Consider the following 27,906-nt stretch of genomic DNA (forward strand, 5'->3'; position numbering starts at 1 on the left):
TACTATAACGATACACTTTGCCGGAAACAACATGTGGAAGATGTTGTCGTCCCAATGAAGATTTGAATTGTTAATTGTATATTTTACTCCACTCTTGCATGTATCATACAACAATTAAACCCTGTGACCCTCTTATATTTATAGGTTGGTTAGCAAGGTATCAGAACCCCTTGTTCGTATAGGTCACAATTCGATTCTTTCCACCCTTATGGGTTTGGGGCAGTGTTGAGAGTATATTTTCCTCCACTCTCTCGTGTGTGTCATACCTCAGTTAAGCCCCGTGATCCTCTTACATTTAAGTTCTCCCCCTCTCCAATAGATTGGCCTTTCGGAGTAGTTGGTTGGTTAACATGACATCAGTTAACATGAATGTTATAATATCCTTTTAAATGATTTTAAACTATTGTTGATGCGAGTAATGGAAACTAATGTATATGATCCTCTCTAGGTTGAGTCAAGTGAAGAAGCTCAAGGGAATGTCGTTCAATTTTCGAAGAATTTTCTAAGGTTGCTTTTGTGATTATTTTGTTCTCTACAGATGGGACGACTATGTGAAAAAGGCCCATGTTTGACAGTCTTATCCCGTCAAATATTCTCTTAAAGAATTTTTTTTTTACGGCCTTGGACTATCAAATTATTGGAGAATGGGCTTCAAAAAAAACAAAAAAAAATCCATAGAGTATGACCGTCAAATTTGGAGGTTTAACAAACAATAGCCGTTCCTCTAATTCACCAATCACAATGAATGAAATAATATATAAAAAAAATCAGAAAAATAAAAAACAAAAGAAAAATCATAGAACAAGAATATGATGGGCATCCATATCGACCATAAAAATCAAAAGTAAAATAAAAATAAAAAATTGTGTAGGCCCATAATTATTCAGGAAATAAACTAACACAATAACAAAGATTACAGGTTTTGAATCTCTATTTTGTTAGTTAAAACCATGGATTAAATTGATGAGTTTACAATTACAAGATCACAATATAAGTGATCCAACTAAAATACAAAATTGAAGCTCACTTTCGTCGGCCGCATTAGATAACGTCATAGGCTTTGGGCAAGATTACCCATCCTCTCCTCCATGGCCTGAGAAAATCCGATACCAAAACTTCCGATTCAATAAGAGGCATAGAATCTGTCTTCTCTAAAAGATGGAAAGATCCTTACCTGTACACTCTTCTGGTGGGCTTCCATATATGCCTCCGTAACCAAGGGTGAGAGTTTCTGCATGAACAACAAAGGATTTCAGTAAAACTAAAAATCAAAATTAGGTTGTCTAGAAAATGAAATTCAATAGTTGCACATAAAACATGATTATATATATGCCATCCACGTGCAAATTTTTGAGAAAAATAACTAAATTTCTATACTTCATTTCCATGTATTATTCGTGAACAAGACAACAAACTGTGATTGAAAGCCATGATTTGAATTGGTTTGGAAGTGTTTTAACTTGTCCGATACATGAAGAGGTCTCGGTGAGTATTAAGAAGATCCGAAAACCTAGGTTTTAAAATCATGCCAGCTAAATCATTGAACTTATCATAATACACATGGATGTACAAATAACAAAAATATGGAAGATTACCTGTAATTATTTGCCAAGCTTTTCCTTATCAATAGAATCGAAGATACAAAATACATTCCCATTATTTCAGACAGAAAAAGTACAACATTGGTAGAGGACCCACTCCCAACCCTGCAAACTGCAAAGAAGAACTGCATACAAACATATCAATAAATAAATAAAAACTGCATATAAATAATAATTGTGAGGTAAAACATAGAACAATCGAATTCACGGAAAAAAACTCTTTTAAAATTCCTACCAAGTAACTTTTCAAAAATAATTTTTGCCCCGTGATTCTTCTTTCTAATATTTCAAATAGGATGAATGAGCCTTCTTTAAAAAACAGAGTAAAATGGGGTATTGTATCTTAAGAAAACTCTTCTAATTCACAGAAATAAATAAAATCAATGAAGCAGCAGAAAAACCAAGTCTACCTTCATTAGATTTGTTAAGAAGCCCCGGACAGAGATCACGACCAACATCCCAATGAATAACAAAGAGATATACTGCAATAACAAGAAAAAGTATAAGAGAAAAAGAAAAAAAGATACTTGATAATAAAAAAAACACACCTCCTTGAAAACAACACTTGTGCAGGCTAACACAAGTATCATCTTTCTTCATTCCAAAGTTCTACACAAATGAGAGTCTAAGCTGAGCCAACTAAAACAGATCTTATGTCAATAGAACATAAATTCCAGAGTAACCAGGTGGAACACTACCAAGCCATGCTAAAGAATTGGATTTCATTCTAGTTTACCATTGAACTACAGAATATAAATTTTCAGTATGTAAACCCATCCATCTTTATTTGTCTTGGAAAGATAGAAATGCAGTTCTTCACTAGTTTCTACGTGGAGAGGTGGTACAAGTTATCCTCGTGACAAATCTGAGTTGACATCTCTAATTTAGCTTTAGTCAAACATTCCATTTTGAGGGATTGATTCTTAATAATGCCATTGATTTGCCCAATTGGTTTTATCACAATCTTCTAAATCCAACCCCTTGTGGATAAATCTTCTTACTCAATTTTTTTAACTCAAAACTGCCATCATCGATCAAGTATATCTGCTGCAACCCAAGGATCAGGCCACTATGATACACTGATATTGACTTTGTAGCATCAAGAGGCCCCAATTTAATCTCTCTCAATATCAATGGCTCTAGAGTTGAATGAAGAAAAACAACAATATATTCCAAGGGGATTGGAACAGATTAGCATCTAAACCAATGACAGATTCTTCTAAAGCTATAAGTTTCACTAACTAAACCATTTGGGGTGTCTTGAAAAGTTTCAGTTTTTCTCCAAATTGAAACATTACCTCGAAATAAGATTTAAAACTTGACCATAAGTCTTTAACCAATTGAGGAAAATAGAAGTACCAGCCCTTCACTGTCACCCCTAGTCACATTCTACGTCCAGATTGTCAGTTGGCCCTAAAGATTTGATTTGTGAATCCAAGACATCATTAGTGGTTAGGGCATAGGTGATGTCAGTAAAACAACAATGCATTACTCTCAAATAAACTGATTTAAGTTTTCTAGTTTTTAGCATGTATTTTATGTTTCATTTTCATTGACATGACCTACATTTTAAGTGTATATTTTTGTCCACTCTCGGGTGTGTCATACCCCATTTAAGCCCCGTGACCCTCTTATATTCATAGTTTTCCCCCTCTCCAATAGATCGGTCTTTTGGAATAGTTGGTTGCTTAACAAGGTATGAGAGCTCTAGGCTCATATAGCTCACTGGTTCGATTTTTTCCACCCTTATGGTTGAGGGGGAGTTTTGAGTGTATAGTTAAGCCCCATGACCCTCTTATATTCATAGTTCTCCCCATCTCCAATAGATCGGTCTTTTGGAGTAGTTGGTTGGTTAACACTACTCTGATAGAAAGCCAAGAGAAACAAAGCAACCTAGAAATTATGATATGTACTCACATCATAAAGGGTCTGTCCAAGCTTCAGCTTTATGGCACCACTCTTGTGCACCAGCATTTTTCCCACAAAGCCAGCCGGCAACTCTTCCAAACTGCACCCCTTCTCTGCGGTACCCGCTCTTCTTGGTGGGCTCAAACTTTCAGCTATTTCTTTCCCCTTTGCACTAGCAGATCGCTTAACCAATGGCAGAGAAGTGGGTAGCTGAAAAAATAATATCCTTGCTTCTTCACTTTCCTCCTATCACACCCACCATCCATAAAGATTTAAACAAGGTTTATGTGTAAAAAGTGTCACTATTTGATCTTATAATAATCCAATTACCAACCATCAGGCCGAGTTCTGCAGCATGATTTATAGAATCTTCATCATATTCCAAGTTTGCCGAATCCCCCCCAAATTCTTCCTCATCAAGTTGTTCTGAAAGCCAAAGAAGTAACTAATATGCGTCTTTAACTTATTATGAAAAAAAGTAACCATTTGAAATGAAAAATATAAGATGGGCGTGTTGCATTTGTCATCGATCAAGAGTTTTACACTTAGGTGAGCTATGTCAAAACATCCTCCACCTATGCAAGCTACTTAGTATTGCCGGTCCCAAGCAGGGATGAAGGAGTGGGTTGTGTCAGGCTGACTAAAAGACAAAATAGGCCCTGGACTTCCATGACTAGATTTTTCTAAAAGGGGACTCTAGGAGAACTTACTAAATGTCTAAAATCAAATAAGAACAACTTTCGGCTTCAAGCCAAAGTGGCCCCTCTTTCAATATTAGAAAGACATACAAAAATTCTTCATAAGCATGCAAATAAGTCTATCTCATTTTTGTGACAATCAGCCAAATCGATAGTTTGAATCATACAATCAAATTAGCTTTCTCTCTAGGAACCTTTTCTAAACACTTAATTCTAAAACAACTTTACTTTCGTAAAATCCCAAGGCGATATATATATAAAGAATAAACAAATCATCTAATATAAAATGATAGGAGTTACTGAAAATTATCTGAAATGTTAATATGCCAAAAATAACTAGAGAAGTATCAAATAACCAACCTTCTCTGACACAGCAAATGCAGCCTGCACAGGTGTCATCCCTTGAAATGGAAGTAGAGCTGTCATGAGCTCCCAAAGCTATACACATCGACTTTCCTTGTATAATCAAGAATTCAAGAATCAAAGAGTGCAAAATTGGCTAAGATACTCAAAAGCAACATTGATGAATATCTTTAGTCCAGTTAATGAAGACTTTTAGCTAAATAATTTTACTAATGAACAATAACTTCTGACAAGGCAATACTCATGGTTCACAACGTTACATGACAAAAAGGACTTGTGGTTGCAGAATATGTAGTGAGATCAGAGGAAATGAAAGTTGTTATTTGTTCTATAATTAATAGTTTCTGTTATTTTAAAATTTATCTAAATGTTGAGTTGGTATGGTATATTTAAAGAAATAATATGAATTCTAGCTCTTTTGCCACCATACTTCCCTCGATAAAGGGCATTGTTACTTAATTTCAGATTAATTAAGATTTGCCATAAATCCATGACGTTGTGGGTCATTATTTGAGGAGAATATTTTCCTTGGCGGCAGTTCCTTGGTCTACATCTCCCAAAGGGCCAAAACAGTCATACCTGACTTAGAACTTTAGCCAACTAAGATGTGGGACCCAATCAAAGACGCACATGGCAGAGCAAGGCCCAAAACAAAGGGCCCAATCAAAATCTCACAAGGTCCCAAAAAAGGGCCCAGGGGCTGCTATGTATGAGCTGGGTACCATTGGCACTGCCCCATGGTCCCACAATCAATCCTAATATATTGAGTAGAAAAACCTTGGCTTGACCAAGATTAATTTCACATCTATCAAATTCGTTAACTAACAAGAAACACACATCATGCAGCAACGTTACTAAAATTCGTTCCAATTGACCAAAACCAGTAAAAAAAATGATCCACTCAATCGGGAACACATTTATCCATGTTGAGGTTATTTCTTCTTAGGTCTTTCCATTGAAGACCAAGGTCAAGGGCATGTCATCTGTTGAAAACAGGTTCAACATTTCATTTTCTCAGAAATGAAAAAAAAAATCTAAGAGGAAGAAGAACTTATTTTGAACATTGGCAAGAATCTAGCTAAATTCCGGAAAGCAGGGAAAATGAATCTAACTGCATCCTTATAGTAGACTAAGCAGAAAAAATGAATGTTAACTGAAGTTATAAATGAAGAAATAACATAGTGTCACCAAAACACAAGTCGAAGTTCAAAATACAACCTAGTCTCATCAATAATCAATTGACTAAAGGATATAAATATATGATTGGAAGATAGCAAGCATGTTAACTGAAGTGATTCAGAGGTCAAATGGGAAAAATAATGGAAAAGAAGTGAACCACAAACTATACCCTTATGAGGAGAATAGCAACATTTGCTTAAAAATATCAATGGACTGGCTCCCGCACTCAGTGTAATGCACATTGTGACTAATGTTTCTAGTCAGAGCTTCCACAACTTGTACCCCTTCTTCACTGAGTGGTCGCCATTCTCCATTGTGAAATATTTACACAAGTCCACAAAAGACTACAAACAAAATATAAGAAAAATAGAAAATAGACTAATTTTTTCTTCTATTATGTCGGCAGAATATCAGAACCTTAAACAAATTTTTCTGAAATACAAATTATTGTGATGTTTCAAAATGTAACTGAAATCAGATATATTGATAATAACATCAGTAGGAAAAAAATCAGAACTCAGGTTTTCTACTGGTTAAAATGTTTAGAAGGTAAGAAACACATTTGCAAAAAAAATGTGAAAGGTAAGAGACACATTTGGAGACACCTTTAAAATTAACCGATTCAAACAACCAAACAAGCCATAAATGTGAAAGGTAAGAGACACATTTGCAGAAAAATGAAGTTTTTTAGGATGATCACCTTGGTTCCAATTTGATTTGGAGAAAAGACCGCAATTGAAAACAAGTGAAGCCAGACAACATGAGATAACAAGGAAAAATCACTCTCTCTCCACTTGATTTACTGGAAATTGAGATAAAAAAGAACAAAATGAGCACACAAAAAACCAAATAAAAAACGAGGAAATGTCATCTTCAGGAGTTCAGATCCTTTAAAAAAGAGACAAAACAGTGAAAAATCACTTATCAAGTAATAGATCGTCAAAAATATCACTAAGAACAGCAAGAACAACTCAATGCACAAACAAATCCCAGAAAAAACCAACTAAAACAAAGCAAATTAACACAATTTCCCTTTTTTCCAACTTGATTCACACAAAAACCAAATAAAAACATCAAATGCAACCAAATCACCAACTTATCTACAAATCGATTAACAAAACTCACCAAACCAAAAGTAAATCAAACGACCCAACGCCTGGTACACGGTCAATTCACACTAGACACATTAACAGAAACAACTAGATCAAAATAGACAAATAGATCACAAATGGAGATATCAAGCTATTGAGCGATGACATCAATCCATACTCCAGAGATGAGATCGATCTAGAGATGAGATCGAGGGAGACAGTAATGGAGAGGTCGATCGATTGAGTGTATGTGAGAGAGAGAAACAGTAAGAAAGAGAGGCAGAGAGTAAGAAGTCGATCGATCGACTGTGAGAGAGAGACGGAGAGAAACAGTAAGAGAGGCAGAAAGAAAGAGAAACAGTGAGAGAGAGAGGTAGAGAGTGAGTGTGATGGACCGAAAATGTGGTCCACAGGCCGCGGAATTTCGGGTTTAAAATTCGACGGGCCTGGCCCAACAAATTTTTTTAGAAAAAGTTGGGATTTTCACGTAGTGGACATTTGGTTTTTTTCAACTGAGCATCAACAAAACAAACAATGGAACAATGAAGTTTGTCTACACAGTTTGCACTGTTTCATTGTGTGCATCTTTTGTTTGCGTAGTAGTAGTACTGATACTGATAGTGATCTTCATCAAGGATTGCAACTTTTTGGGTAAGGTTATAATCCTCAAATCTACCATTGGGCTTGCTATCATTATGACTGCATTCGGTTATGGGTTTGTAGTAGCTCTCCTTCTCCTCAGGTTGGGATAATTCTTTAATTATTTATGTGATATGAGTGTGATGAGTGAAGTGCTTTGATTCCCATCCCAATAATATGTTTGATGCGCGCTCTGTCCTGTACGTGATTGGCATTTTCCTAAAGCAAGTGTCTGCACTGGAGTGATTTAGTAACCGAAAGCGTAACTTGTAATTATTTAACGGATTTTTAATGTCCAACCACCTATAATACTCAGTGTCCAATGAACGACTAAAACATGAAAAATATATCCTAAGAGATTTTTAGATTAAAATACTTAAATAATAACAAAGCATAGCTCAAATTGATGTAAAGATTTTGCAATGTTTTACAAGTGTATTTAAAGGAAAATTCTAGTCTCCAACAGCCATTGGACATCGAGTAAGGAACATTTATCTTTTATAAGAAATTTTCCATGAAATCTAGAGGGTTGTGGTATTGGATTGCCAATTTGGTATTCCAATTTAGTTCAAGACCATTAGTAAGATTTGAAATCTTACAAATTAAGTAAGCAAAATGATTCTCAAACCAAAACTCATCACTCCGACGATGTAAGGAGATCCCTCAACAATCAAATACAATTACAATTAACCTCCTCTGTTGGAAAGTCTTTCAAAAAAACCTCTTAAAGAAAAATAAAATAAAGTACATAAGACTTAAAAGGTTCTCATAGTGGAAGTGCCCCCTCAGATTAAAAGATGACCTTAAACATTCGGCCCTCCACATTTTGATCAACCTAAAAATACCCCTATATTTTAAACTGATGACAAGTCATGCCCCTGGACCTAGGCCTTTTCAAAGAAAATTACATAAATGACCTAAATGCTCTCCTCTTCTCTGGAGGTCCCCTTAATTTTCTTCCCAAAATCAATCATCTTCAACTAAGTTTTTAACATTATTGAACCTTACTAATTTTTCTTTTTCAACCCTAAGAACTAGCTAGAAAATTTGGAGTACAAAGTTAAGCTCCCAAAATCAGTTACCTAATTCCTTACCAGCAAACCCTTTGCCCGCATTTTCATTTTTTAACTTTAAAAGAAAAAAAAAATCTACATAGTTCAACTTGCAAATCTTAATAACGAGAAAAGATGAACATAAATAAACAATTACATATAGAGGTTGAAAATCTTAAATATGATTGATTTTTGGGAGAAAAATCAAGAATTTTGTCAATGATGAGAGTGTTCAGAAAATTTATGTTACTCTCTCAAAGAAGACTTAGATCAAAGAGGCATGTCATCAGTTTAAAAACATAAGGGATTTTCTCTAATGTTACTGATCAAAACATCCAAGGTCATGTCTACATCACAAAAAAAAAAAGTGACTCTTGCTTTAGAAGTTCCCCTCCTCCCCTATCTTAAAAAAAATATAAAAATTAAGAATTGGGACATTCTCCACTGTGGAAGTTCCCTCTTGAAAAAAGTCTCATTTGGAATTTTCACCTTAAGGTATGTTTGATTGCATAGAAAGTGGCTTTCCATAGGATTTGAAATCCATGAAAAAATAATGGTGGAAAATATAGGGAGGGTTGGAAAATTAAATTTCATTATTTGATTTTATTTGGATAAAATCATGAGAAAATTGTCTAAGACAGATAAAGAAAAAGAAGGAGAGGAGGAGAAAGAAGATGAGGGGGGAGGACGTGGTGGTAGTGGCGATGGAGGTAAGTGAAGAAGAAGATGCTAAGGAAGAAGGAGGGAGAACATGGTGGTGCTGGCGGCAGAGGTGAGGGAAGAAGACGGAGAATAATAAGAAGACGAAGAGAAAGATAAGGTGGGCGAAGATGGTGATGACAGCGACAGTGATGATGATAGCAAGGTTAATGCAATGATGGCTATGGTGGTGGTGGTGGTGGTAGGAAAGAAGAAGATATTAGTGGGGAAGAAGAAGATGATATTTTGAGGATAAAAAATATGAGTTGATGTCATTTTTCCACCCATATGAGTGGGAAAGTGAAATTCATGTTTTAATGGACTTTTTTATTGGGGTAGAAAATCAATTTTCATGGAAAAACGCAATTAACACACATGAAAAATGTAATTTTTCATGAAAATTGATTTTTCACCTTATCTTTCATGCGGAATCAATCATATCCTTAGGCTTTTATATTGACCCGACCTGTCATCGGTATTCATTCATTGGTTGGGATGTTATAGAAATAGAAGTGGTGTGGCATTATAAACCCTCTGCTGGGCCCAGACATTCATGAGGCAGTGGGACCGAAAAATTGTGCCACGCATCACTTTTTTGCTCTAACAGTTTTCTCACAAGTTGCCACGACACTGTAATAGACCCGCCATTACTGTGTTTCAATCGATTAGATCAAATGAGACGTTTTGAGTTTCTCTGATTTATTTAGAGACCAAATGATGCTGGTGTGCTTTGTTGATCGGACATTATCATGTCGTGGGAACTGATTCTATGGTTAATCTCCTTCTTCTTCATCTTAGCTGTCCTCGCTGCGACCGTTTATCAGGTTTCTCCAAAACGCTAACTCAAATCTATGTTTTAATTCTTCTTCTTATTTAGAAATTTGAAGATGGATTTTTTTTTTCTAATTCGATTTTATATTCTTGTCTCTTTTGTGCTCATTATATATATATGATGTTTCTCGATTGCTCAACATTCAGCTCCATAAAGAATGGTTGATCATATTGTAATCTTGTAGAATTTTCCCTTAGTTTAATAGCTCAAAATTCAATTAAATTTTTTTTTTTTAAACTTTATTTACCTGGCAGTTATTTTGAGGGTCACATCATTAGCAATTTTCTCCATCTGTTTGAATAATTGAATATAAATTAAGGAAGTGGTCTCGAAATCTTGGGAGTGTTCTTAGTAAAGTTTCATTACAGTTACATACATTCTAGGGTAATTTACCAAAACATGTACTGAAAATTGAAAAATTACCAAAACGGCACAATGTTCATTTTACATTTTAATTCTGAAACCGGTAACTTACTGTTTTCGGAATTAAAATATTTTTGCTGAAGTGGAAAAAAATTAATTATCTTATTAAATAGATATTTTTTTAACTGTTTTACTGAAACTAAAACAGGAAAAGTATTCACTATTGTATAGAATAGGATTTTTAGGATTTTTTTTACCATTCATTTCACAAATTTTATTTTTTTAATAAAAAAATCTAATCCCAAAAAATGGTAATTTAATGTTGTCAGAATTAAAATGAATAGTGTGCCATTTTGGTAAGTTTTCAATTTTACTGTGCCATTTTGGTAATTCTCTCTACATTATATCTGGATCCTACTTATCTTAATATCTGTAGAAATCTAATGTATTGGTCCAAGGTCCAGTCTTGAGTTTACACATTCTATAGTTTTTACATCATATGCATATAACATGCATCAACGGATCTCTCCTTGTTATGACTAGTTAGTTCATTCATACCGAGGTGAAGTCCAGATGCAAACTCATCGTAATTGTAAACTCTCTCGTCTCACGACTAATTGTTCTATCAGTAGTTACAACTCCGACATACACATCTTTATATTATTATAATGAGAGAAGGTGGAGTAGAAGTCGTTCAACACCAAAATTTGGATCACAGACATGAGAGAAAGCAGAGTAGAAGTGGTTCGACACACCAAAATTTGGATTCCAAAAATGCTCCCACCTTAACATTTAAACTTAATATAATCAAGATCACTTTGGTCAAAATCCTAGAAAATTGCAATCCCATGTCTCTAAAATCACGTCGGTTAGTTTTCAAAATTAAAAAAGTTATCCTTTTTACTATGTAATCTTCAAAACCACTCTTTAATTGACATTTTTAATTACAAATAAGCCCTTTAGAGACGTGTGTTTGCACATGCCACCTTCTAGTCCTGAATAATGTTGATATAGTTGGTCGCAACGCCTATTTCTATCATGTTCATGGCTCTCTACTAGCTATTTTTATTTAACACAAACAATCCCCGACAATTAAAAATAATTAACGGTCCAAACATTGACATAAACATAATTTACACTAACATAGGAGAGTGGTTTCAACAAAATAAATGTATTCTTCAATACATAGAACACAAATAAAAACAATAATTTTCTGGAGGCAATTAGTGTAGACACCACATTTTTAAATTCGCCTGATTAATCAACTCGTCAACTCGATTGCAATGATTCCCAATGATGGAAGATTATTCCAATGCTTTATTTGTTACTAGATATGTTTCAGAAATTCAGATGAGGTATCTCAAACTAATAAAACTGTAGAAACCACGTTATGCTAGGAAAATATAATTCCAAAAATATATAAATCATCATCTTGCAGGCAAAAAGAAGTTTTACGATAAAAATCACTAAAAAATGATCAAATTACCAAAATACCCATCACATCAAAACATCCTTAGAGCCTACATTACGCTTAGGAAAACTCTTTCAAACACATAAAATAACAAATCGAAATCAAATAAATAATTTCGCCAACTTTCACAAAATTTGACAAAATTATGAAAATGCCCCTCATAAAGTTCACGATCATTTTGCACAAAAAATTTCATAAATGATAAAAACCAATATTCTCATTAATGAAAAATCAATTTCAAAACATTCTGGAACATCGAAAAACGACTTAAAACGCAAAAAATCATCTCCAAGGGTCAAACGATAATTTTACAATTTTAATAATTAAAATTTTTTTAATTAATAATTAAAGTATTAATTAATATAAATTAAAATCTTAATTAAAATTAAAGTCAGTAAGACTAAAGTCAAAATCTTAAAATCAATCAAGTAAGACTAAAGTCAATCTTAAAGTCAATCAAGTGAGACTAAAAGTCAAAATCCTAATAGAATTCTAATTAAACATTAACTCTATTTAATAGAATTCTAATTAAATAATAACTCTATTTAAAATAATTCTAATTAAACACTAACTCTATTTAAAACAATTCTAATTAAACACTAACTCTATCTAAAAAGCACTTAAAAAAATTTATAAATAGGGGTCTCTATAACCTATTTTCGTATGAAAAATAAATCATAAGAAAAGTAGGTCAAAAAGCTTCCCTAGCCTCCCATAAATCCTAATTTTGAAGTCCCAACTCCTTACCTAACATCCATACCTGAACTTTAGCTCAAAAAACACCGAGACGCCCTTAAAAAATACCTAGAAATCCATAAACAAATCAGAAAAATTTAGATATAAGGAGATATTTCATCTCGGAAATTTGTAGCGAATCCGATAACAGAACGAAGCAAGGAGTGTTGTACGAGGAGCTGTTCTATCAGATTTGAGGGAACAAAATCATTGCGTTCGTGAAGGTAAATTTCTTTTTATTTTTTTTATTTAGGTCTTTTTAGCAATGTAATCATTTTTGAGAATTAGTAGAGATCGGCGTTTACCGGGTGGGGTTGGTGCCTAACACCTTCCAACCCCGTAACGTGATCCCCGGACCCGTATTTTTCTTTTGTAGATTAGTATTATTTACCTTTTAGAGTCAGTGTTCGGTTCCTAGACCGTAATAACTAGGTGGCGACTCCTATACCTCAAAGGTCAAAAGTGGATCCGCGCACCCCGCAGATCGGGAGTGTAGACACCCTATTTTTGCATCCGCCTGATTAATCAACTCGTCAACCCGATCGCAATGATTCCCAATGATGGATGTTATTTCCATTACTTTATTTTGTTACCAGATGTGTTTCAGAAATCCGGATGAGGTATCTCGAATTGACAAAACCTTAGAAACCACACTACGCTAGGAAAATACGACCCCAGAAACATAGAAATCATCATCTTGCAGACCAAAAAGAAACTTCACGATAAAAATCATTAAAAAATTACCAAATTATCAAAATACCCCTAACCTCAAAACAACCCTAGAGCCTACGTTACGCTTAGGAAAACCCATTCGAACACATAAAATGACAAATCGGAACCAAATAAATCATTTCACCAGTTTTAACAGAATTTGACAAAATTACGAAAATGCCCCTCATAAAGTTCACAATCATTTCACATAAAAATTTTCATAAATGACATAAACCAACATTCTCATTGAATTCCTTACGAAAAATCGATTCTAAAACATCCTAGAACATTAAAAATCGACTTAAAACGTGAAAAGTCCTCTTCGAGGGCAAAACGGTAATTTCATAATTTTTATAATTAAAAAATTCGAAATTAATAAATAAAATATTAAATAATTAAAGTGAAACATTAATGAAATTAATTTAAAATTTTGAACCTAAAAAATCGATTAATCGGACTCTCAGGCAAAATTGTTGAGGGTTCGTGGGATATTTCTTTAAGAACCCCTCCGTTTGGGGGGCCAAAGAATTAAAAAAATAATGGAGGGGGGTTCTCCAAAAATTAAAAGTAAATCAAGCAAGACTGAAGTCAAGGTATTAAAGTCAATCAAGTGAAACTGAAGTCAAAATTAAAGTCAATTAATTAAGACTAAAGTCAAAACATTAAAGGTCAATCAAATAAGACCAAAAGTCATAATAGAATTCTAATTAAATAATAACTCTATCTAATAGAGTTCTAACTTAAAAACAATTCCACCTAAAACAATTCTAACTTAAAAACAATTCTACCTAAAACAATTCTAATTAAAACACAATTCTACCTAAAACAATTCTAATTAAAACAAAATTCTACCTAAAACAATTTTAATTAAAACACAACTCTAATTGAAAGATCTCTAATTAAACACTAACTCTATCCAAATCAACCCTAAAAAACATCTATAAATAGAGGTGCTCACACCCTATTTTCGTATCAAATCATAAACCCTAAGAGAAGTAGGTCTAGAAGCTCCCCTAGCCCCTCATAAACCCTAGTTTTGGAGCCCCAACTCCTTACCTAACATCCCTCCTTCAATTTTAGTCTAGAAAACACCTAAAATCCCTCTAAAAACACCTCCAAATCCGTAACAAACTTGAAGAGTTCAGATCCAAAAATAAGGAGATACCTTGATCTAGGAGATCCGAAGTCAAATCCGGAGACAGAACGAAGCAAGGGAGTACAGTACAAGCAGCTCTTTTTGTCAGATCTGAGGGAACAAAATCCTTGCTATCAGAAAGGTATGTAATTTTTTTATTTTTATCTAGGTTTTTAACAATGTGATATATTTGGGAAGTTAGTAGAGACCGGCTTTGGCCGGGCGGGGTTGGTGCCTAACACCTTCCAACCCCGTAACATGATCCCCGAATTCAGATTTTTTTATGGTAGATTAGTTCTTTTTATCCATGTTAGAGTCAGTTTGGTTCCTAGACCACAATAACTAGGTGGCGACTCCCAAACCTCAAGGGTCAAAAGCGGATCCGCGCACCCTGCGGATCGAGGGCGCTTTCAGGGGGCACTTTCAGTGGCGACTCCGTTGGGGACATATGAGGATCAGACTTGAAAAATGCCAAGTACGTGAAGCATTGCCAGAGCGACCTAGTTTTTAGTTTATTTTTGGTTGTTTGTTTATCTGATTTTTTTTTTGTTTCTATTATTCTTTTTGGTTCAATTATTGATCATTTGTTTGGCTTTTGAATATTTTGTCTTGGCACACTTTTTTTATGATTCAATCAAGGGTCATTTGGAATGACCGTAAATAATTCAAGATGGTTTTATTGAAGATGGGATAATAATTGTTGGATTATGAAGTTTGTTTTTCTTTTTTACTTTTATGTGTCGATCTGTCCGTTGACAGTATTGTAAAATATATATATATTTGTTTTTATTGGGAGTATCTATCCTTTGGGCAATTTTAAGATTTTTTTTTTTTGGGTGGGTGGGTGGGGGGGGTGGGTGGGCGTTGCTCTGTCCATTGACAATAAAAAAAAACAAAAACAAAAAACAAAAAGAAAAAGAAAATTGGTGTGCTGTTTGTAACAACCAAAATAAATAAATTTTTTTTTTTAATAAGAGCTGTTATGTGTGGTAATGGTGTTTTAAAATTTTTTTTTTTTTTTTTTTTGCTTCAATCCCTCTCCGTTGAGGTCAAGTTCAATCCTGACCTCTGCAACTCCTCTAGTTTCTCCCATGACTTTGAGCACAAAGGAGAAAGATGTATTCTGGAGAAATACATATTTTTTCTCCAAGTATTCCTGTTAAAAGTCATCGTGGTATCGTGATTACGTCTGAGAATATGGTTTCTTTGGTGATTTCGGAAGATTCAAGTAGTATGATCTCATGTTCTAATGGCTCTAATTTGGTTATGGCGTCTAGGTGCTCGAGTAATGTATCGAGCGAGCTTGTGAATGAGAGGTCGATGAGATCGGTTGTAGATCTAAAGGCTGAGGGTTTTGAAATTGGAATCCCAATGTATCATCTCTTCAAGATCAACAACCGATCCGTCAACTGAGCCATCTACAGGAGAAACGCAACCATCCGTATGATGAGTTTATTAAAAAAGTTGTGAGTGGGGTATTCGAGGGACTATGCTGCGAGTGTGATTCGCATGATGGAGGAGAGTGGACAACCCATGGATTTCAATTCTGTGCTTGACAGGTTGAACATGCATCCTTAGAACGCATCACAAAGAATAGGGTCAATCCCAGGAGGATTGCAGTGTTAAAATTATAATTATTCTTCAGCAAAAATATTTTTGTAAATTGAAGATGATGACTTCCCAATGTTACAAAAAATAAATAAATAAATAAAGCGTGTGAGGATTTTTGTAAAAAGAAGAAGAAGAGAAATGTGTTTGCCATTGAAGATGGTTTCTTGAAGAAAACCAGAAGAATGAAAAAGAAAGGATACCTCAGGTCGTCTCCTCCGTTCTACACCTCTAGGATTTCTAAAATCATAATAAATTTATTTTTTAGGGTTTTTGAAAAAAGAAGAAGAGAAAGGTGTGTATCATTGAAGAGGGTTTCTTGAAGAAAATCAGAAGAATGAGAGAGAAAGAGAGGATACCTCAGGTCGTCTCCTACTTGAGTTCGACTTCTTTGTTCTACACCTCTGGTTTCTGAAATCAGATTAATTTGTTTGTTTACTTGGGGTGTAACTAGTAGTAGTTGGCCTGCCAATATCACGTTTCTTTGGAAATTTTGAAAATGATGAGGACAAATTTGGAAAGAAAAATTTGTTTTCTTCTCTTCCCTCATCGTCTCTCCATTTTTGGAGATAACAAAATTTTATGTTTTTTCCCTTCTCTTCCCTCCATTTTTCTTCTCTTCTCTCCCCACTTAACAATCCAAATAGGAGAAAGGAAGATAAAATTGCATATTTTCTCTTCCCTTCCCTTCTTTTCTCTCAATCCAAACAGATAGTTAAGTAAATATGAGAGAAAGACTTGGATAAGTCTACGTACGCGCAAGGGGCCTATGGGCTCAAAAAGGATTTAAACCATTGGTTCAAAAAATCCTTAATGCGCGCAACGTAATTATTGGGGCTTGGGCATGTAAGTTTATATCGTGGGTGCGGATCCACTTTTTTGTGTTCGGGAGTAGCCACCTATTTTTACAGTCTAGGAATCAAAACATGACTCAAAATAGATAAAGAAATACTGATCTACAAAAAGAACGGGTCCGACGATCATGTTACGGGATTGGAAGGTGTTAGGCACCAATCTCGCTTAACGAACGCCGATCTTTACTTTTTCAAAAATTTTACATTGCAAAAATGACCTAAAAAATATTAAAATAAAAAATATACCTTTTACCTAGGTGATTGTGACGGTCGATTTCCTTAGAATTGGTGGAGAACGTTCTTTGTGTGAGTCTTCCTGTCTTGTCTCTGTCACTAGATTCACTTTAAATCTCCAAGATGAGGTATTCTCCTCTGAGATCTGATTTTTTTTTGACTTTTCTAGGTGTTTTGGATGGTTTATGGGTGTTTTTTGAGGATTTTTGTGTGTTTTTTGAGTAAAAAATGGGGTTTGTGTGTTGGGTAGAGACTTGGGGCTTCAGATTTATTTTTGGGAAGGCTAAGGGAGAGTTTTTTGCCTCTCTTTCGTAGGATTTTTCTTGACCTGCGAGATTAGGTTGTGGAGGCTCCTTTTTATAGAGCTTTTTAGGAGTTTTTCAATTTGACTAGATTTCTTCAAGATAAAGTTAAGTTGTTTAATTAGGATTTTGAATCTTACGTACAATGAAATAATTTTTTAGTTTTTGGAAAAACCCCCTAATTATATTTTTAATTCTTTGGAACCCCCGGTGGAGGGGTCTTTTATAAATATTATGTGGGCCCCACTTAAATAAATGGGCCATTACTTAAAATTTGACCCGTGGACTTGATTAATTGATTTTCTTTGTTTAAAAATTTTAATTTGATTTATTAATATTTCACTTTACGTTAATTAATATTTTAATTATTAATTTCAAATTTTAAAATTTTTAAGATTTCAAAAATTATCGTTTTACCCTTAAAGAGGGATTTTGCGTTGAGAGGTTGATTTTTAACGTTTTGGAATCAGTTTTCGTAAGGAATTCAATGAGAGTATCGATTTGTCACTTATAGGTTTTTGGCATGAAATGATCGTGGATCCTATGAGGACGTTTTCATAATTTTGTTGAATTTTATGAAAATTGGCTAAACGATTTATTTGATTTTAATTTATTATTTTATGTGTTGAAAAGGGTTTTCCTAAGTGTAATGTAGGTTTAAGGATGTTTTGATGTTAGGGGTATTTTGGTAATTTAACCATTTTTTAGTGATTTTTCTCGTAAATCTTCTTTTTGTCTGAAAATGACGATTTCTATGTTTTTGGTCATATTTTCCTAGCGTAACGTGGTTTCTAAAGTTTTGCTTGCTTGAGATACCTTATCTGAATTTCTGAAATATATCAAGTAACAAATAAAAAACATTGGAATATTCATCCATCATTAGGAACTGTCGCAATCGGGTTGACGAGTTGATTAATCAAGCAAGTGCAAAAATGGGATGTCTACAAATGCCCCTCTTTGGTAAAAGGTTGAAGCAAACTAGATAGCAAATCTACTTTGGTAGATAGTACAATATCTGAATGCTGAAGCTAGTGACAATCCATTTTGCAATCTGATTTAGCAATTCGTTGAGGCGTTATGATCTTTGAGGGTAAAACTCTCTCCGAACTAAAAGTTTGTCAAGTCCTTAAGCCTGAACTCTCACTGACGATGTCAAATCCTTGAATTTTGAAAATTTACCCTGACTAATGCAAAAGTGCACGTGTGTACAATGGATGACGCCTATTGAGTATTCTATCGGATCATTGAGAATAAACTCTCATCGATAACCACAAATGTCAGGTCCAAGAGATCTTCTCTCGTTGACAATGAATATTCAAATTAAAATACACATACGCAATGAAGACAATCACACAATATTGAATTATGACAAATTTAAACAACGAAATAATTGGAGTCATAACATTATCAGAATCAGTTGATGTAGGAACTTCATGAAATCCTATCCAAATTCTTTTTTAGAGTTCAAAAAAATTTGAGTCTCGTTTATCGGACTCGAACTTATTGGAGCCACGCTTCTCATTCTAAGGTTTGCAGGAACTTAAAAAATCCTATTTAAGTTAGAGTCTGACTCGAATTATTGGAGTCACGTTTCTCAGGCTTGAATTTGTAGGAACTTATTAAAATCCTACCTAAACTCATATTATATGATTAAAAAGAGTAAGTCTCATTTCTCGGACTCGAACTTATTAGAACCACTTTTCTCGAGCTTAGATTGTAGGAATTTAAAAAATCATATTCAAGTTGGAGTCTCATTTCTTGGACTCAAACTCGTTGGAGCCACGCTTCTCAGGCTAAAGTTTGTAGGAACTTAAAAAATCCTATTTAAGTTGGAGTCTCGTTTCTCGGACTCGAACTCATTGGAACCACGCTTCTCGGGCTAAGGTTTGTAGGAACTTAAAAAATCCTACTCAAGTTGGAGTCTCGTTTCTCAGACTCGAACTGATTGGAGCCACACTTCTCGATCTAAGATTTGTAGGAACTTAAAAAATCCTATTTAAATTGGAGTCTTGTTTCTCGGAATCGAACTCATTTGAGCCACGCTTCTCGGGTTAAGGTTTGTAGGAACTTAAAAAATCATATTCAAGTTGGAATCTCGTTTCTCGAATTTAAACTTATTAGAGTCACATTTCTCAGGCTAAAGTTTGTAAGAACTTAAAAAATCATATTCAAGTTGGAGTCTCGTTTCTCGGACTCGAACTCATTGGAGTCACGCTTCTCGAGCTAAGGTTTATAGGAACGTAAAAAATCCTATTCAAGTTGAAGTCTCGTTTCTTGGACTCGAACTTATTAGAGTCACACTTTTCTGGCTAAGATTTGTAAGAACTTAAAAAATCCTACTCATTCCATGATGCAAAACAGTCAGAGTCTAGCTTCTCAGACTTGAACTTATCGGGGCCACGCTTCTCAAGCTTGGGTTAGTTAAAGACTCGGTATTATCGAGCTCAAAGATTGAGAGATTGGGTCGTTATTGTCTTATCATGCATCTGGATTCACATGTATTATTGGCTTTTGCTGGACTTTTAAATTTTTGAGTAAATTTTTTTTTATCATGCGATTAAGAAGGAAACTTTGGAATCATAATGACTTTCAAAAATACCCCTAGTTTCAAGGTTTGCTTTAATTAGAACTTGACTACGAAATTAATAGAATGGATTGTTGTTTGAAAATATGGACGAGAAACTATGGACTCTGATAAATGATAGATAGAAGAATTGACATTCATTTAAATTTTCAAGCCTCTTAAGATTATCATATGTGCAATAAAGAATTTGATCATTTTCTTTCAAATTTCTTTTGAGAAATGCTTGAGATGAATTTAAAATCTTAATAATTATTAGAATAGAAGATATTTCTCTTCAAAGTGGTCGATTGTTCTATTTTCTTTTACCGAACACTTGGATAATCAAACATACTCTTAAAGATTTAATATGCTTAAGATGACTTCTGAGTTTCATCTACTTCAACATTATCTTCATCAAATGTGAGCCTTTAGTTGAAAAACGAATGTTGAAGCTTAAATAATTTTCTGCACTTCCTTCTAAATTTTTCTTCTCAATGTGATTTTTATTTTCCTTTTTTGATACCCTAATTTTTGCCTAAGTCGCCTTTTCAGCTTTTCAACCTAGTGGATTTTGCTTTTCTTTTTCTAAAGATGCCTTAATTTTTGCCTTGATCACATTTTAGATTTTCAACCTAGCAGGCTTTCTTTTTTATGGTTATGCCCTAACTTTTGCCCAAGTCGCTCTTTTGAATTTTCAACTTAGTGAGCTTTTTTTTTTATGGTTATACCATAACTTTTGCCTAAGTCGCCCTTTCAAGTTTTCAACTTAGCAGGCTTTTTTTTTTTTTTTTGATGATTTTGAATATTCAACTCGACAACTTCTTAGTTCCATGCACCTTAACCGAGTCAATTTGCATTCAGGAAGACTTAATAGGTGGGCTTAGGACATGGTTTAAAAAGAAAATGTATAAGGCTCAACTTTTCCAAAATACCCCTAGTCTGATTTTTTTTTTGTAATGCCCCTAGTTTGATATTTTTTTTCCTTTTTGTAAATTCTTTTGATTCTTTTTTTTTTAATACCCCTAGTTTGGCGTTCTTTTCTTTTCTGTCAATTTTTTTGACTCTTTCTTTTAATGCCCCTAGTTTGCTGTTACTTCTTTTGAATCTTTTAATAGGGGATTTTCCTTTTGGATGACACGTTTTTTAAGAGAATACATTTTTTTGCATGATTGGGCCTAAAGTAAGTTCTCAGGTTGCCTACGTACGTCAAATATTTCTTTTATTTTTTGGGATCAAGTCAAAACGTAGTTTATATAAAGATTTCCCTCCCAGGACTAAAAAGGTTATCTTTTTCTTGGTAAAACAGGAAAATAGTTCGACTAAAGGAGGCCTCCTTCGATGAAATACTAATTGATTTAGTCAAGGTTTTAGGAATTCGATGTCTTGATTGCTTTGTCGAGTAGGATCTTCTTTTGAGAATGAATATTCTTCAACCTTCTTCTACGAAATTGAATGTGATTGAGTTCTTTGTATTTGACATTGACTCGTTCAACACTTTCAGAACTTCAAATTATCTCTTATTCTTTTACGAATGACAACTTTCCTAACTTAAATGAGAAGTATGATGGATCTTCTTGTGCGTCTTAACATCTTTGTCAATGGTTTCAATTGTATCATTCTTTATCGATAAACTTTGACTTTGAAAATCACCCTTAACTTCATGTCTTGATCTATTTTGGTGTAATCTATCAATATATCCTCATGAGACCATGCAGGAACGTTGTTGAATTTTTCAAGTAAGTTTATTATTCTCTCATATTCCCCTAAGGATAATGTAGTACCCATTTGCACTTTTTGAGTGTACTCTTTAATTCCAATATTTATCAAGCTTGATTAGTGAGCCTTAAGTCATTCCTCATGTCAAATTTTATGTTCACATCATTATTGCGCGCATGATAATCAAAAGCTTATTTATTTATTGGAATAAAAAAAAAACATAAACTGACAAACTTGATTAAAATCCAAAATTAAAAAAACTTAACATATCGAAATGACTAACTGAACTCAAATACTGACGCAACTGAATCTAAAAAAGAAAATTTAAAGCGAGGACATCACTCTAAATGGAGGGATACAATTCTAGGGTCTATGCCACTTTGGATATCTTTGATGCGTGAGTTGAACTTGTTTATTTTTACTATCTCTTCATATTCTGATTCAAGCCTGTCATATGCTGGACAATCCGTTGTTTCAATAATCTCTCTATTCTTTAGTTTTGGCACTGCCTTAGGGTAGGTGGGCTCATTCTAGCATGGGGAGGATGCACTGTTAAAACCAATTGAGTGAATGAAGAAAATTAGGTCAATTGATTCGGCTTTGGATATGTATATTAGGTTTAGAGCAGGAGGGGGTTAATTTTGAAATATAGGCAAAATGTTAGTTTTAACATTGGGCACGGTAGGAGCGGGTATGGTGACTTTTTCTTGTTCAATCAAGTCTTGAATAGTATGGCGGAGAGTAATACACTTGTCAAAAACATGATCAGGCATTTGATGGAATTCACAGAATTGCCCATTATCCAAGTTTTGAGGGAGAGAATTAAGTAAAGGCTAAAGTTGTAATGGTGTCAGCAATCCTCTTTTCATCAATTTTTGACAGACAATATTAAGGGACATTCCAAGATTGGAGAATCGTTTCCTAGGCTTCACTTGTGCGGACTGAGTGGCTTGAGGAGCTAGTGCGAAAAAGGTGTTGGCCACTTGTAAGGAATTGACACTGGGTTTGAAATATTTGAGTTTTGATTCAGACGAGTTACCAAAAAATCCTGAAGAATAGGCATCCTCAACTTGATTTCCAGTCTCAATGAGGGACTGAAAAATAGGAAGGTACTAAGGGATCAAGTACTTGACATAGTTTGGAGTGAGATTCCTGAGGATGATCTTGACTTGTTCCTTCTCTTGAGGTCGATCCCACAATTGAGCGGTTTTAACTCTCCATCGAACAATGAACTCAATGAAAGTTTCCTCGGACTTCTATTTGGTAGTTTCTAAATATCTTCTTGTGAGTTCAATATCCGTGTTGAATGAATATCGATCAATAAACTCCTTTATCAATTCATGTCATGTTCTTACCTGAGATAAGTCCAATGACATTGGCCAGCATATGACAATGCCTGTAAGGGTTCTTTGAAAAAGTTGGGCCATATGTTCTTCACTCAAACCCTGAGATTGCATGATGCTGACATATACTTTCAAGTGAGTCCTAGGGCATCCAATCATATCAAACTTCTCCATGTCTAGCACTTCTTTGACAGACGGACCGTGGGAAATAGCGTCATTGCCCCTATTCTAAGAGCAAGATTGTCCGGGTCTTTGATATTCTTCAAGACAGTTTCAACTTAAGTTATTCGATGAGTTAAGACAGGGTCGATATGTAATTGATCATCTTCTTGGTCTTCGAAGAGGTCAAACACAGCTTGAGGTTCTATAGCTTTATCTTTTTTTTCAGTCTTCAAGACTTTAATTTGTGTTTAAACAAAAGTAATAATTTGTACTTGAAAAGATTTCAAAATCATCTATGGTACTTGTTTCTTCTTGTGGCAAGGGTTGATTACTTGGACTTGACAATAGTACTCTAGAAAGATGACTTTTTTCACGGATCCAACGTGGTACATATAGTGGTGTAGAACGTTTATGAGTAATTATTACCTGATTGGAAGTAGACTAAGATTAACCATTGACTCTAAAGGTTTGACTCTTAATCACATAATTAAAATTTCTTATATAAATTAGCCCAAGTCTGGTGGAAAATATCGAATCTAAATGCATTATAAGTCTATAGTGACCAAGAAGGTGAGAAAGGTTTGTCACATGTTTACCCTGATTAGGATTGAACCTTTGATCAGACAAATTAATTTGACCCTAGGATCGAATATTTTTTGTATGACGAAAATAGACGTCATTTATCCCCTTAGTATATGAGGTACAGTGGGGCAGGATCTCGCTTAGGCACTGATTTTGACCAAAAAATGCAATTGGTGTAACTTAGATTAGCTTTGATATGCCGTATAAATACGAGTCTAGAGTTGTAATTTTCATAAATGGTTTAGTATCCCACAAGGGAACCGACCACATATTAGTACTACATTGGTAATCCGGACATGTGACTTTGCGGCTTACAATAGGACAAAGGCTCAGGTCACTCCAGCATGGATGCATCGATATACTTTTCAGTGTCACCTGATCGAACGGTACTGATACCCCAGTTTTATATACCATAAAAGTGCGTGACTGGAGTTGTAATTTTCATGTTTGACGTCGTATCTCACAAGGAGACCGAGTCATACACTAATGCCACGTTGGCTATAAGGGACATGCAAGCGTGTAATATAAAGTAATTTAAATGTGCTAGTAGTGTGCGCAAAATAGGATGGGGTGTGCCCAGGGCGTTTTTTTCGAATAAATGGGCCACATCACATCACCAAAGTATGAATATCAGTAAAATATAATCACAAAGCATAATAATATCCATAACATCAATCAAGATTAATGCACACACATCAAAGATATATATCAATCAGGATAATAACATATTAGATAGGCAATCAATTAGGATAATGAAAAAGAAAGTAACGATGATCGATCAATCATGATAGCACACAAAAACAATATCAATCATCAAGTGAACATGGGCACAAAGACAACCAACAATTCTTCCTTTTTTCACCAAGTAGACTTGTTGCATTTAGCAAAAAATAAACAAAAATCCCCTTGCTTTATTAAGTCTGTTACTCAACCAAATCTGTGAGTGAGAACTTATGCTATCCTAACCAATTAAGTAAGATTTGAAACCTTACTAAGGGTTATTGGGTTCACATGGACCATCGCATCGGCACATCAATACCACAACCTTCTAGGTTTCACGAAAAAAACTTGAATTGAAAAATAAAATAAAATTCAAAAATAAATTCATCTTTTTTCAAGCTTAGACCCAAGATTTTGAAAATGGACAATTATCGAAATTTAAAATTAAAATTCAAAATGAAGAATTTTTCTTCTAAATTTTTCTTTAAAAACTCTTAGAATTTCTTCCTCCACAAGCTCGTGATGTTGGATGGTGTTTTTTTTTTTTTTTGGTGCCCCGTGATTTTCTCAATACCCTTTAGTAAGAAAATTCTTACTAAACTAGTAAGGCTAGTCTTACTTTATTTAAATGCCCTTTACCTTTGAAGTGAGGAAATTTTCTTTGGTAAGAAAATTTCCTTACTTATCAAGTCATGAAATGGTCCCAGGGCATCTGGGCATCTAAGTCGCGCGACGTAATTATTGGGGCTTGGGCATGTAAGTTTATACCGTTCACAGGTCAAGTCAACATTAACCAATGCACCAACACTTTGACCAGCTGCGTTCACTAAACACTAAAATAAGATGCTTTCACTTCCGTGTTCACACTTACATGTATTCACTAAAATAAGATGTTGGAAAAAAAAAAAAAAAAACTTCTAGTAACATGATATTCACTAAAATAACCTCTTCTTAAAAAAAATAAAAAATAAAAAATAAATAGAGATACTCCTTTACGTGAGATCTGTCTTCTCTAATAGATAAATGAAAAGTAACCTAAATGGCCTCTTCTTCAATTAGTTAGTAAAAAAAATCTCCTGACTTTTCTTTCAAAAATCAGTCATTTTCAATCTTTGCAATAAAAAAAAATTACCCTAAATTTCAATCTTAAGATTTTATCTGCTTTGACATGTAACCTCAACCATGAGAGAAAGGATAAGAAGCTTTAATGAAATTAATTTACCATCATGTTATGAAAGAAGGAAAATTATTTAATGGATCCAACTTCTTTCTAACTACACCCTAATTTTTGGACAGTAGCATAATGATGGAGAGATCATAACAGAAGAATTCATGTAACATTTGGATCGTCAAGTGTCCAAGCATAAAGCCTAGGCCCACGGATTCGAAGGGTTGACAGATTCAGAATCATTCGAGAAGATCCATTCTTGAATGGAAATGTCAAGATCTTCAAGATCAATTTCTTTCACAATTGAGTTTTCATTTTTAAGCCCGATTCATTTGTTTAGCCTATTTTTTAGGCGTTTTTGCTATTTTAGGTAACTTTTAATGTGTTACTCACTTTTGTTTTGGAAGTCGAAATCATGCACTGTTGATTCTGCCATATTTGTAGGGTTAAGTAGTTTTATTTCCATGCTTAATTCATTTTTACTATTTTTGGTATTTTTTTTTCTTACCTTGGCTATTTTCGCGTTTTTTAGGAATATGAGATTTTTTTTCTATAAATAGTATTGTAGCTCGAATATGAATAACAACTTTGGATTAATAAAATTTATATTTTTCGAGAGTTTTCTCTTTATTTTTCAATTATTTGGTATTTTGTGTGAATCAACAAGTTTTTGATGCCCTATTATTCGGTATTCTTTTGAGAATCAATGTAGTAATTAGAATATTGTTATTCTCCCTACATCACTTAATAATCCAATTAGTAAATTGTTTTATTTCTTAATACTCACTTCTATAAAATGTCAAAATCAAATTCTCAAAATTGACAATTCAAATTGTTGAGATCGAACATTCAAATAATTTAGATCAATTATTTAAATAGTTGTTACTTATTTTATGTTAATATGGTAATGGCATTGTTGCAGGTTAAATGGGTACATTGATCTTAAATATTGTTTAGCCATAGAATTATTTCCAATCTGAACTTCATAGCCATGCACTTATTTTATGTTAATTACTTTCTTTGAACCCCCACTACATGATACTTCAGGTCTTTTTAGTTAGTTAAGATAATGAGATTGAAGGTGTAACTCATAGAATTACTGCTAGGTAGCTAAAGCAAGATGCACTTGCAAATCTCTTAATGTATAACTCTTCCATAAATACTACGGAAGTCGTGAACAACCCTCAAATACATCGTGTAGCCAGAATATACTTTCATCCAACATTTCTTTCAATGTTTGATGATGTGTACGTTATTAAGATTTTATTTTTTGTAGAAAATTTTGCACATTTTAATGAGAGTATGAATTTATAGGATTTATCAAGTTGTGTATCTCTTTTCCTCATTGGAAGAATACTATGTCAATGGAGATGTCTGCAGGTAGAAGATTACATACAAATTGGTTTTTTTTTTTTTTTTGGGGGGGGGGACAAGAATTTCAAGTACCTTTTGAAGGGAGTAAGCTAACTTTGATGTTGAATATCTTCATACACTTTCTTTCCCTATTTTCCATTTCTTTATCTATTGATATTTGTAGATGCAGAAATTTGCATTATCTTGTGATTCTCCTTAGTTAAGGTTTTTTGCCTTCCTATGCTCCTAGATGGGCCTGTAACAACACCACTCCGACACCTAAGTTAGGATTTAGTATAAGAAGTAGGATAGGGTATTTTTTAAAGAGAAATCTCATATCTTTTCGGCATGTTGTACCTTTATATTTATAGGCGGTTTTTCCCTTAGATTCTTTCGAATTTTCTCCATGATTCTTGTTCGAGCGGTTACGCCCGTTTAGGGATTCGCCTTGATTTCCACGAAAGCAGTTATACTCCATACTCCATATTTCTTGGAATTTGTATCAAACTTCACACCATTGAAGCTCGGTTAAATGTTGATCAGCTTCACTATTAATTCGGATGCTCAGTCAGGTTTTCATGTAATTCGTTCCTTCGGCCTAAGTTCCTTGAGATTGCCAAGTGTCGTTTTGCAGAAAAATAGCCTCCACAATATCCAAATTAATAAGCTAAACCATGATTTTTTGTGTGTGGACTAATCTTGCATCTTCCCTGTTGCAAATCATTGAAATGACTAAAATTTCTCATTTTGTACTTAATCCAATAGAGAGAAATGAAGACATAAGGTAATTTGCAATAAAGTGTGGAGAAGATCTCTTTCAAACC

General features: G+C 34.1%; 1 protein-coding gene across 13 annotated transcripts; it reads right to left on the bottom strand.

The window, feature by feature from the left end:
- Positions 1 to 801: 801 nt before the first annotated feature.
- LOC147398719 (uncharacterized) lies at positions 802 to 7,210 on the bottom strand. 13 transcript variants are annotated; one of them, XM_086447987.1, is made up of 10 exons: positions 6,875 to 7,210; positions 6,450 to 6,551; positions 5,919 to 6,093; positions 4,568 to 4,663; positions 3,844 to 3,935; positions 3,519 to 3,755; positions 2,012 to 2,083; positions 1,596 to 1,726; positions 1,175 to 1,231; positions 802 to 1,093 (listed from the first exon to the last, which is right to left on the bottom strand). In XM_086447987.1, exons 3-10 carry the CDS (start codon positions 5,989 to 5,991, stop codon positions 1,042 to 1,044), a joined length of 810 nt encoding a protein of 269 aa, XP_086304113.1. In that variant the 5' UTR covers positions 5,992 to 6,093; positions 6,450 to 6,551; positions 6,875 to 7,210; the 3' UTR covers positions 802 to 1,041. The 13 variants fall into 13 exon arrangements, with proteins under 13 accessions (XP_086304113.1, XP_086304112.1, XP_086304117.1 ...); XM_086447986.1 differs by lacking the exon at positions 6,450 to 6,551 and having other exon boundaries at positions 6,875 to 7,209; XM_086447991.1 differs by lacking the exon at positions 5,919 to 6,093 and having other exon boundaries at positions 4,568 to 4,658; positions 6,875 to 7,207.
- Between the last annotated feature and the right edge of the window lie 20,696 nt (positions 7,211 to 27,906).

Source organism: Akebia trifoliata, chromosome 7 (assembly GCF_017979445.1).
Source record: "Akebia trifoliata isolate Shusen 1 chromosome 7, ASM1797944v1, whole genome shotgun sequence".
Taxonomy (NCBI): Eukaryota; Viridiplantae; Streptophyta; class Magnoliopsida; order Ranunculales; family Lardizabalaceae; genus Akebia; species Akebia trifoliata.